Source organism: Callorhinus ursinus, unplaced genomic scaffold (assembly GCF_003265705.2).
Source record: "Callorhinus ursinus isolate GAN/ISIS: 27379988/994484 unplaced genomic scaffold, GSC_fseal_2.0 scaffold9, whole genome shotgun sequence".
Lineage (NCBI taxonomy): Eukaryota > Metazoa > Chordata > Mammalia > Carnivora > Otariidae > Callorhinus > Callorhinus ursinus.
This window is the reverse complement of record NW_027397071.1, coordinates 51,828,252-51,847,142: the sequence shown is the minus strand read 5'-3', so window position 1 is coordinate 51,847,142 and position 18,891 is coordinate 51,828,252. Positions and strand designations below refer to the sequence as shown.

General features: G+C 40.5%; 1 protein-coding gene across 7 annotated transcripts in view; it reads left to right on the top strand.

The window, feature by feature from the left end:
• The window catches only part of NFIA (nuclear factor I A), a 360,615-nt gene that overhangs the window by 261,729 nt on the left and 79,995 nt on the right, over positions 1-18,891 (top strand). For all 7 annotated transcript variants that reach the window (XM_073896645.1, XM_073896647.1, XM_073896646.1 and 4 more), the window contains one exon: positions 156-283. In XM_073896645.1, the coding sequence (XP_073752746.1) occupies positions 156-283 (128 nt within the window). The remainder of the gene's footprint in view (positions 1-155; positions 284-18,891) is intronic.

The following is an 18,891-nucleotide window of genomic DNA, read 5'->3' as shown; positions in this document are numbered from 1 at the left end:
GACTCACTCCACTGAACAAGAAGCCTAAAAAAGAGTGCTAGAACTACACCAAGTTGCCCAATGGCTTCCTCCTTTGGCTTTCTTTCAACCAGAGATGCGCTATCCAAGAGAGGTGGTTTGGATGGCTTTTAAACATGTCCCCTTTGTTATTTCAGCTCCACGAAGCGCCTCAAGTCTGTGGAGGATGAAATGGACAGTCCTGGTGAAGAGCCATTTTACACAGGCCAAGGGCGCTCCCCGGGCAGCGGCAGTCAGTCCAGCGGATGGCATGAAGTGGAGCCAGGTGAGCGGCGCGGGCGCGTGGGCGCGTGGGCGCGTGGGCACGTGGCTAGCACGCTTACGTCTGAAACGTGCGTGGGGGGCGTGCGTACGTGTGCAGGACTGACGGCAGCCGCCTCACAGCGGTGGATCCTTCCACACCAACACGTGTTTGTCTCTGCTGCTTCCACCGAAGGGTGGCCGGGAGCAGATAACAGCTGACCTGAGAAGCTGTAAAAATGGGCTGCGGTGTTTGACTCTTACATATTCTTACCTATCCTGCAGTCCCGTAGTCGTGTGCCTTTGCTTTTGTTTTTCTCCTGAGTGCCTTTGGGGGTTGGCTTTTGGGATTATTTTTTAATAATCTTAAAGAAAACTCTGTCAACTTTTTCAACCGGGTGGATAATGTTGGGAAGGAGAAGAGGGTCCCTGTGCTACACAGTGTGTGCTTGGATTTTTATGAAATGAGGAAGTGTTTTTTATTTTGTTTTTAAAGATTTTATTGACTGATTGATTGATAGAGAAAGCACGAGTGGGGGCGGGGGAGCGGAGGGAGGGGGAAAAGCAGACTCGTGTTGAACACCAAGTCCGATGGGGGCTTGATCCCACCATCAGAGATCCTGAGCCGAAATCAAGAGTCGGACGCTTAACTGAGCCATCCAAGCGTCCCTGGAAGTTTCCAAGGTTTTTAAAGAGACTTACACAGCATTGGAGTCAAAATTAGACAGATCGCCAACACACAAAAAAATTGCAGCTCATTTGTGAGGAGGTGTGTAAATGTGTTTTCCTGTTACTGGTTATCGCCGCTGTTGTGTTTCTATTTAAATGGAAGAACTATCTTTCTATCCGTCTCTAGTGAACTAAGCAAATGATGACTACTAATCTGACCTCCCGGGATAGTCTAGTCTTGGCTCTGGAGTCTTGAGAGGAATGTGAATAATTCAGCTAGCACACGTGTCTAAACTCCACATGGACAAGGGAGAATCTTCTCCTGTGCCTTTCTCAATCTGCAAAGTCCATTGGATAGAGAGGATGGAGTGTGATCCTGGCTCTTGGTCCTGCTGGCTGTGGGATTATAGGCAAAGGACCCAACCTCTCTGAGCATAAGTGTCGTCATTTTTATAATGTCAATACTAATAGCTGTTTCAATGCTCTTGAGATTTAAATAAGGTAACATAACACAACCCATCTAAGAATTATACCTACCTAGCACAGAGGAAGGTTGAAACAAAATGCTTTCTGATCATTCTCCCCCACCTAGGTCTCAGAGTGATTCCTTGCAAGAACAGACAAGCACCAAGGAGATTTCTGAACTAACCCTTTTGTCTTCGGGTCTTAACTCCTGTCTTTCCTCCCTGACATATCAAAAAACAATCCTCAGAGGGAATGGCATGAGAGAGATTTTTGGGGTGATGGAACTGTCGTGTATCCTGATTGTGCTGGTGGGTACAGGAATCTATACATGTGTTAACATTCATAGAAATGGATACCTTCCATCCCCCTGCAGTTTTATTGTATGATAATTAAAAACAAAAGCTCAGGCCCCACTAGCGGAGTCCTTTCTCTTGCTCCCTTTACTAAAATGCAGAAGTTTCACTTTGTCTTGCTTCTACTTAATACTCTCACTCACTCATTCAGCCATCCTCACTGGGGACTTTCTGCCTGGTTCTGGGAACTGAAGGGTGAATGGGAAGGCTCTGGCTTTGGCTTTCAAGGAACTCACAGTTGGGGGTAGGACACAGATGCATAAGGAGATCGTTACATGGTGATAGGGGAAGTGCAGGGATGGGGAGATTAGCCTCCATCTTCTCATTATTTCTAATTATTACCAACACAGCACTCAAGGTGTGGTGGATCTTCTATAAAGGTCATACATATCTGCTTAGCACCACACTTAGCTCATGCCAGTTCACCGAGAGTGGCTAAGAAATAAAGCCAGGCCTAAATGCAAATGAAAATGCTGACTCCCCATTGCGGCTTTAACGGCATCATCAGCAAGATCTCAGGGAAGTGCCAATGAAAAGTTTATGTGCTATTAAAAAATTAAAAGATGTACAACTTCTTTGAACCCTTTTTAAAAGACTAATTGGAGTTCTAGCCAGTTCACCTGCTTCAGTGAAAATCAGAATCGAAGTAGTTAGGTTTGGTACATGGTGCTTGAGTATTGTGTGTGCTAATGAGGTTTTATACACATAGAAGCTGCTTTACTGTGTTGATGTACATGAAGCTCCCCCACTGGGAGACTCTTCTCTGGGTCCTTGTAGATATTGGGGGGGGGGGCATATTGGGAGTAGAGGGAGGCAGGTTGAATATAGGGTTCTTTGACCTAGTGACTTTTTTTCAGAGTGATTCTATTCCTGTTTGCACCTTATGATTGAAATCATCATAAATTTTAACATCTGAATGCCTAGATTCTTTGGAAGTCATTAAATAATGAAAGTTTAATGGCCGAATTCTTTTGGGGTAATGATACTATATATATGGCATAATAGAGAAATCCCCCACAATTATACTATATTCCTGGATTGATTCTCCATCCCCTCTCCCTGTTGCATTACAGAAAAAATGCAGTTTCATGGTATATGTGTTGGGGGTTGGGGGAGGACAGTGGATACATTTACATTTGGCCATATTCAGCATAGAAAGTCATAATTGAAACAGGGCCTGAGGGGACATTAAAACTCAACCGAAGGATGTTGTACATGTGCCTGGTGACTTTGGTGTCATTAACTCACACCAGCCATTTTAAATGGATAATTTATGCTGCCAGATGGTCCTTTTTGGGGATTTTCCATCTAGCCCAATCCCCTTTTTGGCACAGAGAACACCCTTATGTTGTTCCCACACTGATCCGGGCCTGCATAGCTTTTCCCCAGGGGTACAGTTCATTGAGTAGGAGGCTTTTAGTGGTTCACTCATGTAAATTACCTTCAGAACATGTTGGGAGTTATGTCTATCTGAATGCACCGGCAGCCTCTTGGTTGCCTACATTGGGGATAATTCTCTCAAACAAATCCTAAAGGGTACTTTGTTTATGCCTCAGATGTGACACAGGAAGCAAGGCCTGTACTTACTCCTCACTCAGAGAGCTTTGCATCTGTTTACCTGCCCTCAAATGCTTTTTCTGGACTCCTGGCCAAAAGAGGGCCGAAGGTTGCCAGAGGAGACAAATTTCCTTGAGCAACAGGAAGGCTTTGGAAAGTAAAACAAACCAGACATGCAGTAAATTACATGGGCTCTTTCAAATGTCTTTTGTAGTATCCTGTTCCCCATTAGTTTATCTCAGCACTTTCAGTGAACAGCTCTTATTATCTGGGAAGAAGGGCATAGGAGATGAAAGATGATGTTAGTTTAAGAACATCAGACAACCTCAAGCTGACTTTCGCGTCTCTTACAATGCTACATTTGTTCCCTCCACTTAGTTTCATTTCCCAGTTATCTCAAAACTGGGTTAGATTCGAAGCTTTGAAGCTAATCAAGCACTGATGAAATGAGTCCTATGAAATTCTATCAAGCAGAAACTCACATACCATCAACTCTTGTTTATCTGTACAAATGAAAAATTACAGAGAAGCTGATAATGTAAATAAATAGGAAGGAAACCAACAGGCGCCTACATGGGATCAGACACTGTGCACGGTGCTTTCACATACACGGTAAAAATTATAGTTATGATGGTTGGAGTACCTTCTGTATACCAGGTTGTTTTTTTTTTTAATTACCTTAAATTATGCAAGACAGAACGGACTCATCTTGCCTCTGTAGAGATGAAAACAGAATTATGAAAGGTTAAGTGACTTGTCTCGGGCCACACAAATAGTAAACCTGTGGATCCAGGTCCAAATTTGAGCCTAAATCTGAGTTCAGAGGTTAAGTTTTGTCTTCTATGCTCAGTAACCTCTTTTACCATAATGTTTATGCTTATAATTTAAGATCTCATGTCCTGGGTTTGTATTGAAATTAAAAACATAATAATAAAAACCAAAAAATAACTCAACAGAAAGACCTGAAAAATCCCCCACTTTCTTTATCCCAAACCCTTGTCATATAACTGAAGCCAGAGGAGTGTGGGTTATTAAATACACATAGGACACGATATATGAGCAAATAGTATTAACTTTTAACAAAGTAAAATATCAATTTTGCCCCATAAAATCAAATCATCTTCAGCATTCAGATCTTTGTTCAAATAAGACGTCATCAGAGAGGCTGCCAGTGATCTAAATAGTCGGTGTTTCTCTTCCATCATTTCATAATTTGTAACCTTCTTTTCTTTCTTCATACCCCTGTATACTGCCATTGTCTGTGTTCTCTCTAGAGAATGTACACTCCATGGGCAGTGGAGTGTCTTTTCCACTGCTTATCCCCAGCATCCATATCAGCATCGGGCACATAAGAGGTACTCAACAAATATTGATTGAATGAGTGGAGCCTACAAAGCAAGGAATTTGGGGTGTTTTCAATAAACCTAAAAACAGAATTTGCCACCAATAATCCTCCCAGAATTGATGTTTGCCATATTCTCCATCCACAGACTGTTACTTAGTCAAATCCAATTATTAACAAGTAGTAAGCCAAACAACTGCTCAGCCTCAACATGGGCCCCATTGACAAGTAATGGTGTACCAAACTTTATTACAAGTATCCCTTGCCTTAAAGGGTATTCCTTTAAGTGAATCAAACCTTCTTTTTTTTTTAAAGATAATACTTTTTTTTTTTTTTAAAGAAAAGTCTTTTCTCTTTAAGGTAATTCAGTATTACAAGCTCTATATCAAGAACTGCAATAGTGAATTTTTGTAGAATATTTTATATAACAGCCCTGATTTAAGTCTGAAATTTTTCAGATTTCCCTATCAAATTTTCTCTTATGCAAGTATAAGGAACATTATATGAGACACTATGAGCTCTATATCATATGAGTTATAACCTTGCTACTCAAAGTGTGGTCAGAGGACTGGCAACATGACATCACCTGAGAACTTAATAAAAATGCAGAATTTCAGGGTGCACCTGGGTGGCTTAGTCAGTTAAGCTTCTGACTCTTGATGTCGGCTCAGGTCATGATCTCAGGGTCATGAGATTGAGCTCTGCATCAGGCCCCGTGCTCAGTACGGAGTCTGCTTGTCCCTCTCCCTCTGCTCCTCCCCCTGCTCTCTCTCTCTCTCTCTCTCTCTCAAATAAATAAATAAAATCTTCTTAAAAAGCCCAGAATATCAGGCTCTACCCAGACCAACTGAATTTTAATAGTTGGTTATGTTTATCTGGGTGATATTTATACGTGTTAGGGATTAAAAAGCACTAATCTAGGCCCTTCTGTTGACTGTTCCCTTCAGTGAGTTCTCACCACTCAATCACTGTCTGGAGGCACCCTGAACTTTCCATGGTGTATTCCCCAACCTTCCCCCGCTACTTTAAATAGGAATGCCTTTAACATTTTTCTAGATAGATAAAAACCTAACCTATTTTAAAACAGATCAGAGAAGGTAGCACACATGCTCATTGACTCATGCAGTGTTGAGATACCTCACTCACTGCATGACAGGATGAATGTTCTCCATCTCTCTCTCTCATCTTCCTCCACTTTAAGTGCAATGTAATTCAAGTCAAACCAAGTCACTGAATCTTTATTAAGCGTTGACTGAGTGCAGTATGGAGTACATACAAAGATGACTCCATCCGGTCCTTATCTTCAAGGGCAAATCAGATTTCCTCAGTTGTCAGCCAGTATCTGTAAGACGGGAACTGTTGTTTCTGGCCCATCTTTGTCACAGAGTTGTCACAATCAAATGAGGTAATGAACTTGAACTTCCATTCCAAGTGCCAAAGTCCTTTTTTAAAGTGAATATCCTCTAATCATGTGAGGTATCATTATTATTCAGCTCATGGCGGTTGAAAGCAGGCAGGTTTAAATCCCTGAGAAGTAAAAGAGGAGAGTTGTTCAATCTGATGGGAGAATTCAGGACACTTTCCTCAGAAGGCAGCCATGGAATGAGGTGTCAGCTGGAACCCAGAGGAGAAACAGTCACCGACTTGTAAGTGAGACTTGATATTTCTTAGCCTTTTAATTAGTAGTATATATAAATTCAAGTGTTCTTCCTGTATCTTTCTTCCTGAGTTGCAAGGCAGCTTTGTGGTTGTCCTGTGAACCTTCTCAGGATCTGTGTCCCCAAAAGTGACTCAGTTAAGGCTCCGGAGCACTTCACAGATTACCGAGTGGCACCACTTACTGCATTTGAGACCACAGCTGCGTCAAGCACGTATGTTTCCGTGAAGTTCCACAAGAGGTGAAGATCATTTTTTTATGATCTTACAGGACTTTTGAGTGAAATTTAGTACAGTGCTTGAAAACAGGAGAGAGAGACTCCTGAAATTTTCTCCTGGACAAAAATGTTCAGAAATATCATGCCTTCCATTACACTGTGATTGTCAAACCTTACTAACAGACACCATTACATTAGCCAAGACGTCGGGAGTTCTAGACAGTTCAATGAAGTTTTTAAAGTCAGATTTGATAAATGGTAAGGTTAGTTGTAGTTCTCTTTTTAAAAACTTTCAGTGATAGGGGCGCCTGGGTAGCTCAGTTGGTTGGGTGACTGCCTCCGGCTCAGGTCATGATCCTGGAGTGCCAGGATCGAGTCCCGGATCGGGCTTCCTGCTCAGCAGGGAGTCTGCTTCTCCCTTCTGACCCTCCCCCCATCTCATGTGCTCTCTCTGTCTCTCTCATACTCTCTCTCGCAAATAAATAAATAAAATCTTTAAAAAAATAAAAAATAAATAAAAAACTTTCAGTGATAAACTTCTTCCCAAAGACTAAGTAGTCTTCGTTTTTGAAGGTCAAGATTAAGCGGTGCAGTAACATGCTGTCTGTTCTTATCGTGATTATTAAGTAAAGGAATACATTTTTTAAAAGATTTTATTTATTTATTTGACAGAGAGAGACACAGCGAGAGAGGGAACACAAGCAGGGGGAGTGGGAGAGGGAGCAGCAGGCTCCCCACCGGAGTAGGGAGCCCGATGTGGGGCTCGATCCCAGGACCCGGGATCACGACCCGAGCCGGAGGCAGGCGCTTAACGACTGAGCCACCCAGGCGCCCCAAGAAGTACATTTTTTAAAGGCATTTGTAAAAGAGTATCTTTGTAAACAGCGGGTCAACCACTGGCCTGGGACCTTTAGATGCAGAGTTCAGTGTCACTGCTACAGGGAGCCCAGTTGGATTTTGCAGGCTCCTGTTCATTCATTGTCATTTTAAATACTGTGTATTAGGTTCACTTGGATTCCCAACTCTGCTGCTCCTAATTTGACTGCCAACTGTCATTCATCAATTGTCAGAGTGGGGGAAGTTTACCAACTTAAACTTGTAGCTGAGACACATAGGAGGAGGCCCATTATCAATGCCAATAAAAAGGCAGCAGACTGGTAACAATAGTACATTGTCACAGACACTCTGCTACACTAGCATATATTAGGGACCATGATTAAATCTCCCACAGTCTCCTGCTGTAATAGGAATAGTCACTGTTACAGAACACTGCCATAGGATCAGTGTCTTGGCTTTTCTTCTGCATTTATGGAACAGTGGGAAAGCATCGTTCTGCGACCACATTCTCTTCCATTAGCCCTTTATTATTGGCACCTGCTCGTTAGAGACTGGTGCACCAGGACAGTAGCAAGGGGGCTGTGCTTTAGGGACCCTCCTTCATCGGAGACATTGCACCTCAACAAGGCATTATGGCGGGAAAGCTATATCACACAGTGTGAGCACTCAAACCCCCATTCCCAAGTGTCCTTACTTTCTTTATCAAGGCTGTTTTTGTCAGGCCAAATAAAGGGCCTAAAATAACCTATTGTAATTGGAGTCCAAAAGGTTACCTATAAAAAGAAAAGAAATACTCTTTTCACCTGTATATAAATATATACGAGAAAGCATCATCAAGGAAATGACTGTTAGATTCCTGCAGCCTAGTATAGTACCTGGCACAGGCTCTCCGTTCAATCAATATTTGTTGAATAAATAAATAAATAATAAGCTGGAGACCACACATGTCTGCGCTCGCCCTGTGAGTGGGGCGAAGTGCTCAGGAAGCAGAGCGCTGCGTACATTTGTTGTGTGAATGAGTGCAGCCCCCTCTTGCATCAGAACCCAGATGCACAGTCTTGTGAATACAGAAGCTCCCCGGAAAACAGATGCTGCATTTCAGCTGGGCTCGTCTGAGTAAAGAAATTATCCAAATCTCCAAATTGTTAATTTCATGTTTGAAATTGAGGCTGTGTAAATATTCCAGAAAGGAGGAAGAAAGAGATGGAGTTTATACCTTGGATTTAGATGGGAAATCTTCTGCCCTCCCCCGGCTCCGTCTCCATCTCCAGCACAGGCCCGGAGGCCTCGGTTAGCGAAGTGCTGGCTCTTCGCGTGGCCTTATTTAGCATGTTGTAAGGAGGAACTGTACGGCAAAGTTTATTCCAGCCACAACAGTCTTAGGGGCTCACTGAGGAGGGAGAGAATCAGAGTGAAATAGAACGTATCATAAAGAGGAAAAAGTATAAATTAAGAATCACAACTCTACAATTCTTGTATTCTGCCGTGAACCCCAAACTGCCTGGGGACTTGAGCAGACCACTTCTCTGAATTTTCCTCATATATAAACATTGGGGACAGTAAAACAGCCGAGGTTGTGTCCTGTATAGCTTTGACATGATCAAATAGATAATAAAAGTAGGAGCTACCATTTATTAAGCACCAGCTGTGTGCCTAGCACCAGAGGTAGAGTACTTTTAATATAGCTAAAGTATACTTCACAAACCATAAAGCTTTACCCAAATGCTATATATCTTTTTGTTTTGGTAAGTACTTTGAAAACTCTGAAGTGCTATATGAGTTTAAGAAACAAGCATACCTCATTTTATTGTGCTTCGGTTTATCGCACTTCTCAGATACTGTGTTTTTAACGAAGGTTTGTTGCAACCCTGCATCAAGCAAGTCTCTTGGCATCCCTTTTCCAACAGCATTTGCTCACTTCCTGTCTCTGTGTCATAGTTTGGTAATTCTTGCAACATTGCAAGCTTTTTCTTTTTCTTTCTTTTTTTTTTAAAGATTTATTTATTTGAGAGAGCGAGAATGAGAGAGAGAGAGAGAGAGAGTACATGAGACGGGTGAGGGTCAGAGGGAGAAGCAGGCTCCCCGCTGAGCAGGGAGCCCGATGCGGGGCTCGATCCCGGGACTCCAGGATCATGACCTGAACCGAAGGCAGTCACTTAGCCAACTGAGCCACCCAGGTGCCCCCACTGCAAGCTTTTTCATCATTATTATATTTGATATGGTGATCTGTGATCAGTGGTTATAAGTTGCAGGAAGCTTAGAAGATGGTTAGCATAGTAGTAAAGTATTTTTAAATTAAGGTATATACATTGGGTTTTTTTTAGACATAATGCCATTGTACACTGAGTAAACTATAGTATAGTGTGAATATAACCTTTATGTGTACTGGGAAACCAAAAATTTCCTTTGACTTGCTTTTTTGCAATATTCGCTTTGTTGTGGTGGTCTGGAACTGAACCTGCATTATCTCCGAGGTACGCCTGTACATGAAATTAAATGGAAAACATATTGTATGTATCTGTGTCTATTATATGCAAAGCACCGTGCAAGGTGATAGAGGGAAAAATAAATAAATAAACCAAGACAGACTCTGCCCTCAAAGTGTTTACAGCCAGCGAAGGAAGGAGGGCTAACTGCTTAAACAAGTAGCCAGTGGCTACAATACAGACATGAGTAGGCTAAGATTCATGCAGGTCACGAGTTTATTTACTGGCTTGGACAACATTCCTCCACTGTACCGGCTTGAAAAAGCTGGTGCATCAACCATTCCATTATTAAAGGAGCATTAGAAAATGCTAGTCCCTATTTCCTTCCCTTCGTAATACCAGCCTTTATCTTTCCTTATCTCTAAAAAGCATGTAGAAAACCAGTATACTAGAAAACTCTCAGGAAGTGTGCAAAGCAAGGCCATCTGACTCCAGCCAAAGATCTTTCTGCACCCATGGACTCAAATCTCCCTTCCTGAAACAGTGTTCTGATTTGTGGGTAATGAAATTGGGCAGAATCTAAGCAAATGTTTATTTAGAGGAAACACAGTTATTCTGAATTGACATTAAATTCACCAAAGGGAAAAATAACCAGAAAGTGTAGCTGGAAGAGAAGAAACAAAAGGGATAGGTAGATAAGCAGGCAAATCAGACTTACCTAAGAGTTGGCTGTGCTGGTTTTCCTGTATCTAATAAATTTTATTTATCTAGCATTATTAGATATCTGTAAGAACGCAAACAGAAGGTAGTTTTAACCTCTCATATAAAGAGAAAAAAATTCTTTAGCGTTCTTCCTCTCTTCTGTAAATACAATGTAGATATTTCATAGACTCAAATAATACCACACTTTGATTAACAACGAAAGGTAAATTGACCTATATTTTGTCATTGGAATGCTGCTGAAATTTTAACTCTAGAAGCGTTTTATAAGTAGCGGCTAATGTTTACTGAGCACTTACAATGGGTGAGACATTGCTCTAAGAGAGAAAGAGAGACAGAGAGAGGGAGAGATTTGTAAAAAATGATACAGGGCAACAATAAATCTATTTTCAGACTTACTTTCCTCTCTCATAGGTTTTTATATTTTTCCCACATACCGGTTATTCTATTTAAATGTTAAACAATCAAATACACCACCATCGGTCTATATAGGAATAAAGTTTTCTCTCTTTTTGGCCATCAGTGTCTTCAATAGAGTAGCTTTTTCATAGTCCAGAATAGGGGCTTTATTTGGGGAGCAGGGGAAAGAGGAAGAAAGAAACCTCCCTGCTCACGCAGATCTCAAGGGTCAGTAGCTTTTCTGCCTGTGCTATGTGGCAGTTTCTGATGCGATTGTGGACATTGCAGTCGCTTTCCTGCTCGGCAGAGGATTACAATAATGCCTATTTATCCAATTCTATCCATCCAGAGATTTCAAATATATCATAAACTCATCAATTAATGAAAGACATGGCACCCATTTCGAGATGATGGGTGAATTACATCCTACAAGATTACGAGAAATGCTCACATTGGCATAGTAAATCAGGGGCTGTTTCCTTGATAGATTCCCGAACAACACAAGTCCTAAAATGAAGAGGGTTCTGTCCAGCATTGAATCACAAAATGTGTCTCTCAAATAGGAGAAGATGTCAGGAATAAAAAAAAGTCATTTTATGTCATAGCATCACTTAACCTTGATGAAAAATTAAACCGCGACGGAAAAGCCAAATCTGTTGAAATACAGTGAATTGGCTTGCCTCCTCAGAGTAAAGTATTACTGACTGCCCTTTCTTTGACAATTGTGAAAACCCCTGAAATTGCTGGGTTTAAAATACTGGGTTACTCCGGTTCTTGGTTCTGTGGTCTGTTTGGAGTGAGGAACTGTGTTGTGATCCGGTGCCTTCAGCCCACCGTGGAGAAAGGCTTTCCATTGAGCTGTGAATTTTTGGTATTCATCTGGAGGTTACTCCAGCTCTCCAGGGTTCTCATGTGGTCCACACATCTGACTGCCCTTCATTTTAAAGAAACGTGCCAATTTTTAGGGATTGTATGCAATGAGAGGTAAAGTTTTGGTTTGCATTGTTGGAAATGGCACTCAAGTCATTAGAAATTCAAGGAATGACAACCCAGTATCCATTTCTAATCAGAAGGGTCCTCTGGAATACCAGATTACTCTGCCTTATTAGGTTATCCCAACCCAGAAATCACTTCCCTGTGATTAGCTTCCAAGATTAATGAATTCTAGGATATCGAGATTACTTACGACTCAATGCCGGTCCGAATTTGCCATCTGCCTTTCAGCCATTTCATGAACCCAACGGAAGAGAGGGTTTATCAAAATGGCTGTGCAACATCTCTTCTGTTTTAACACTCTTTAGGGACTGTTATAAGCAGCTCTTCATGTTCTTATGTCAAAATACATATGTAAGGATTAAAAGTAGTATGGGTTGCATAAGAGTGCTTTTCAGGGCCAGTTATTCTTTGATATTTATCACTTCATAGTGGTGACACCTGCTTCTAATTTTAAGAGTTCTCTTTTTCAGTGGGTGATTTTTTTTTCTTTTCAGAAAAGAAATCTTATCCTCAAAAGACTTAACTGGTAATTTTTCTCCTTTTGATGTGCTTGATATTTTTATGAGTTTGTCCATCAGCATTGAAGCCTTAACATGCCTTTAGTTAAAAAAAAATCTTTATAACACATAATCATTATATCGGGTTACCTAAATTTATATCCTCACCACACATTTGGAGACTTTTCCAGAGATATAATTCGTTATAAATGTCATTATTTGCCATTTGGACTACTTGATAGTTGTCTTAAGTGGACTAGAGCTGTAGAAATAAACTCTGCCTTGTGGGAGGAGTTCAGCCACTTACATTCAGTGTACATATTTGGTTGATTTTTACATTCAGGGACACAGTTGGTGACAACTGTCATTTGAGATTGGTGAGTGGAAGGGAAAAAAAAAGGAGAGGACCCTAGTTTTGTCTATTTAGACACATATGGAAATAGTCCCTTGGTTTGAGGGGAGCCAGCCCACTTGTAGAGCCCAGTGTGGTTTGCTTTTCAGTTTTTATCTTGTGTAAAGACCTTTTCCTAATAGATGCTGGATAAAGTTAATTATACGAGTAGAAAAAGCTGCAAAAGATGGTATATTGCTAGCAACCCATTCTGATTGGCCTGTGGGGAGTTGTCGGTATAAAATTGGATCCTTGTGTTGGGTTCCAAAAAAAAAGGTGTGAATATGAAGGAGAAGTGCTAAATCATGACTCCAGAGAAAATGTCGGCCACGAGCAGTTTTTAGTCTAAGTGAAAACCAAACTTTAGGATTTGGACAAATAAGACAAGGAGAAAAAAGCGTGAATCATTAACTCCAATATAAAAGCATGATGGTGATCAAGTGTCACCAAACCTAAGTGAAGACATTCAACAAAGACTGTGACTGAATGGAACTAACTCGTTGATTTACTTGATATGAAAAGCTTTGCCAAGTATTTACCCTTAGTGTCAGATAAGTAATTTTTAATAAAATATTTCCAAGATACGAAGACAGTTAAGAAAACACGGTTTTTAATCATGGCACTCATAAGTAAACGGATCTATCATTACGTTGTCACAAAGAATGACAGTGAGCAGAAACACGCTGCTAATCCCTCTCAGATAAGTATTCAGTGTAATTAGACAGACACCGTCTCTTGTGTTGAGTGTAGCATTAATCAGGAGAAGTGCAACTTTACACAGAAATTTCTTTTTTTCTGATATGCCATTGTTAAAAAAAGAACTGTTTTGTCAGATATTGCCTCAGAAAATGATTTATGTAGCTGTGCACAGTTATTTCCTTTTTTCCCTTTTTATTTTTTATTTTGTGTTTGAATGGTGTTTAAGAGCAGTGTGGTCCTTTTGCATCCACAGGGCTGCCTTGGAGGTTCGTGGTTCATTTTGTTTTGCATAATGAACGTAACTTGAAGTGTTCTTAAAGCTTTTGAAATGACCTGTTGGATCATCTATCGAAAATGAAGGCAGAACTCTTGTAGAGAGAGGTTTTCCCTATAAAGAAAAGGCCAGGAGTTTTCTGCATTAAATAAGAGCTCAAGAGAGAATCTCTTTCTGTGAAAAATTCCATGTTACAGTGATGAAATGTGTTGCCCCCTTCCAGCATCCACAGGCAATGCCTTTAAAAAAAAAAAAAAATTTCCTTTTGCTGTGTAGCGTCCAGCTTGAACTATGAACTGCTGCATAGTTATAAAGTCGTATCAGTTCAGCTCCTTGCACAGCTCTATCTTCCCACTTTCTTGGCAACTCAAAGGCCTTTGATGGCAAAGAATAGGGTTATTGAAGGATGGTGGGCACATTTCACTAAGTAACCGGTGGAGGTCAAAGTAGTTTATTTGTGGGGATGAACACAGTACAGAGATGAAAAATCAAATGCTTTGCCATAATAAGGTTTAGCAAGAAAATGCTGACTACACTAAGCTCAGATTCTAGCTGACAGAACCTTTTCTAGTGTTCATTACTTGATTTCACAGTTCAAGCAATTTGAAGAGGCCTAAAATTATATTTCTTTTTTCCCCTATGAAATGTTCCAATCAGTTTCAAATTTTACCTTAAGTAAAGTGATGGGCGTTCTGCTTGTATCCAAGGAACACTGGGATTAATAGATCCCCAGTGCAGACATATCCCAAACATGGAACATCACAGACGATATCTCTAAAATTAAATTTTACCAGTAAGACCCTTAAGCGCCAAGCTTTCGATCATATTCTAATGGACAGACGTGAGCATATTTTAATAAACACTTAACTTCACATCATTGAAACTGGTATTCTAGATAAAGTATCTATAAAGGTGTTTACCAAGCTTGAGCACTGGATTATTCCTAGCCTGTTGGGAGATGGGGAGGAGAGGGCTGTTCCCCGCCCCCCGCCACCTATATATAATTTTGTATTTGTATAGTGTGTATGTTTTGCTTCGTAACTTACAAAAGAGCTGCACATGCTGAAAAAAATATAAAAGTGAGGTTTACCTGCTGTATAACAGTAGGACCAAAAGATTGAAAAATTATTTGGTGGCATATAGACCAGAGCTATCTAATAGAACTTTCTGCAGCAATGCAAATGTTCCGTATCTGCACTGTCCAACATTGTAACAATTAGCCAAGTATGGCTCTTGAGCACTTGAAATGTGGCTTTGCTGAGCAACTGAATTTTTAAATTCATTGAATTTTAATTAATTTAAATGTAAGTAGCCACATGTGGCTAGTAGCTACCATATTGGATAGGGCAGATATGAACCAAACATATGTATGATTGAGTTTTTTACTTTTCAGCTGGGTATGTAGGCAGGATGAATAAAACATTTTGCTATACTATACTGAATTTATTTTTCATGCAAAGGAAATTATTTGGTTTTCTCAGTAATTTCTTGTTTATTCTCAGTCCTCTGTGAATGTGTGTGACTGCTATGTTGAGCCAAAATCAGTCCTTCCCTGAACACATGGGAGGATGGGATGGTTAGGGGGAAGGGGATGGGCAGGGAATCTCCAACTTGTAAGTAGGAGGAGGATGAAATACAGCATTTTAAACTTCAGTCCTGACACTAGGGTGTCTGTATTTACCCTGAAAGGAGAAGAAATCCCCTAAAAACTCAGGAAACTTTGTTGTTGGCCAAGGAACCAGATCGTTATATGACATTTTCCATGTGTCTATTCTTTATTCTCCCGGGTTGTAAATTTTCACTCACAAATGAACATTTGGAATACATTAGAGAACTCATCATTTCTTTTCTCCTGAATAATCCATATAATTTTTACTCCATTCTCACATTTTTAAAAATTAAAGAAATCACTTGTATGCAGCCTTTTAAATTAGCTGAACTTCTTTATGATGTGCTAATTCTTTTGGGGGTCCTTTCAGCTCATCTTAAATGGTTGTATATAGAGTAAGAAGGATAAACCTCAGAAGCTATATTAACTTCCATTTTATTCTCCCCATCATAAAAATGATTTTAAAACATTTCTATTCACTGAAAAAGGTTAAAAGTCAAAATAGTCTGAATGTTTTACCTTTTTTTATTGTTGAGTGCATTAATCATAATAAATTACGTTGGAATGAGCCATAATGGATTTTATCATTAGGACGCCAATCTAAGATGAGTGCAGGATCTTAAACTACCTCCTCGTATCACACAGCGTGTGTTTCTACCCAGAGGAATAGAATGGCCCTTTAACTGTGGGATTAATCTATGCAATCACAGCCTTTATTTAGCATCACGGTGGGTGATCCTCTCATCACAAGGTGCAGATGAGATGGTCCTAGGAAGGTCCTGTTCTTGCCTGTGCAGCAGCTACCAGAGAGCACTGCCTTCTCTCCATTGGGAAGAGATGAGTCTGAGCATAAATTTGCTGGTGGTAGATGACTTGCAAAATATGGTACGGGTACTGCCCAACTTTCATCCTGAGCTTGAGAAACAGTGTGGAAATGGATGCTGATGCCATTCATCTGACAGCCGTGACTGGGGCACCCACTGCCCGCACCTAGACCCAGAGGTTGTAGGGGACTCTGAACGCCGGAGGGAAAGAGGACAGCTACGGCAGCTGTTAGTGTGCCATTTAGGCTGTAGAAAGATATTTCAGTATCATTAATGAGCTCGATTTGAGACCAGCTCGTGATTCGTCTGTATTAGTAAGATAGATAAATAATGGGAACTTTTTTCAGGAAGAGGCATCTCGGTGGAGCGGTGCCCTGGAAGTGGGACGAGCTCTGACCTACTGGGTGCAAGTCCCGCTCCTCCATTGTGTGGCCTCTTGCCTTCTTCGGGACTTCCCTCCCTCTGTTATCTTCTCTCTGAGTCTTTGCTTTCTGCCCATCTCTCGCAGGCAAGCGTGCTTTACTGCCTCCCATCTTCAGGAAGCTCTGCCTTGCTCCCCCCCACCCCCCTATAGCTTCACCCTATTTTCTGCTTCCCTCTACACACTCATTTCATGAAGAGTTGACTACGCCCGTTTTCCTTTCTTCATTCCTGACTTTGTAAACCATTCTAACCTGTCTTAGAGCCTTAGGAGAGCCTTACTCTCCTGGAGCTCATTTATTCTCCTTGTATGTGGCCTCTCAATAGCATTCAACTCAGGCCACCACAGCCTCCTCCCTGAAATACTTAGAGTCGGTAGAACCATGCTTTCCTATGAGTTTGGTGACTCAGCTAAGTTGCCTGTTTTGACACTCACTTTAGTAGCTCAGAGGCCTCTCTTGATGTTAAGACTTACTGAATTCTAGATAATTTTGTGTGTTAGACTTTACCTCTGGTTGAGGTATTACTGCGTTATAACATAGACAAGGCTTGGGAGATACCAGTGGGTCTTAAAAAAAAAAAAAAAAAGACTTTTGATCCTGCTTATGTTTGTAGGAGGCTTTATAGAGAAAGTAACTTGTCGAACAGGCAAGAGGCCTCTTGTAAATATTAAATGTATGGATTTACTATTGAACAGTTTAACATCTTTGGGTCATTACGTTCTTCTAAGTCTAGGCGATACTTATTTCTTGAAGGTTCCGTCTTAAAATTACTGATAATAAATGCAGTATTTTAATAAAATCCTAACTAATCCCTACTAATGCCAAGAAAAACCTTTGCTATATAAGGTAAGATGATTCTTAGTATACTTCAGAGTTGTTTTTATTTTTTGCATGTTCTTTTGCAGCTGATATAACCTTTCTTTGAATTTTTTCTTTGGATAACCAAATTAGAAACTTCAACTATAAATATACTTTATTGACTTAAGTAGGACACAGTTTTTATAATATACAAGGGAAACTATATGAGGCAGTGTGATGTATCACAAAACATACAAGCTTTAGAACGAGAGATCTGGGTCTGAAATACTACTTAGTAGGTGTATGGTCTTAAGCAAGTTGCTTGACATCTCTTGGTGTCAAGTTTCTGCAATATTTAGTTATAAGTAGGCAGGCTATTAATACCTACCTATTGGAAAATGAAAATGCAAGCATTTGAGATATTTGTAAGTACATGGCACATAGTAGGTACTCCATAATTTGGAGTTTATTCTTTTTATTCTTTTCAGTCTGTGTTTTTGAAATGATCGATATGCAGAGGTTTGATGACCATCTCTTTAGCTGCCTCCTGGCTCTCTTGAGGGCACTGAATGGATGAAGCCTTCCAGCAGCCTTCAGGTTTGGTATAATAGTTGTTCTGCTAAAGCAGTAGTAACGATAGGTCATTGGGAATTAGGTGAGGGCAATGATCTGGAGAATACATAAAGTCAAACTTGCAGCATTTTGTAGTCCTCTCTAACCTGCTTATATATTGGATTTTAAAAGAAAAGTGCAGAGTTTGCTTGTTTCCAGAATTTTTCCCAAATTGCAACTATAAATGCGCATTACTGAAAACTTTCTGTTCTTGACTTTGATACTTTGAAGAAAGAAATATATACCAGTTAAATCTTCTCTGACAAGTTGAATAACAACAACCCAAACTCCACAACAGATGAGATAAGGTCCTGCTGTCCTGAGCAGCATTTACCAAGGATAATATTCACAGGACAATGAATTTTTGAGTAAGCACTCACACTGACTTGTCACAGTTTTCCTTTTTTAAAAATCCAGCATGGGGCGCCTGGGTGGCTCAGTTGGTTAAGCGACTGCCTTCAGCTCAGGTCATGATCCTGGAGTCCCGGGATCGAGTCCCGCATCGGGCTCCCTGCTCAGCGGGGAGTCTGCTTCTCCCTCTGACCCTCTTCCCTCTTGTGCTTTCTATCTCTCATTCTCTCTCTCTCTCAAATAAATAAATAAAATCTTTTAAAAAAAAAATCCAGCATGTTCCATTGTTTCTGGAATAGTTACAGTTTATTGAGATCTCTCCCTCCCCCCTTCCCATTAATATTGTACCTCCTTTGATTCCTAAAAATCCCCTTTAGGAAGCTTCCTTAAGCAAAGAACAACATTGCACTTTCTTCTCATTCCTGTAGGACTTGCTTCATAACCGTCCCTGTAATGTTCTTGGTCAAAGTGTTTAGTAAATCTCATAATTTGGGAGACAGATGGAGTTGAAATTAATT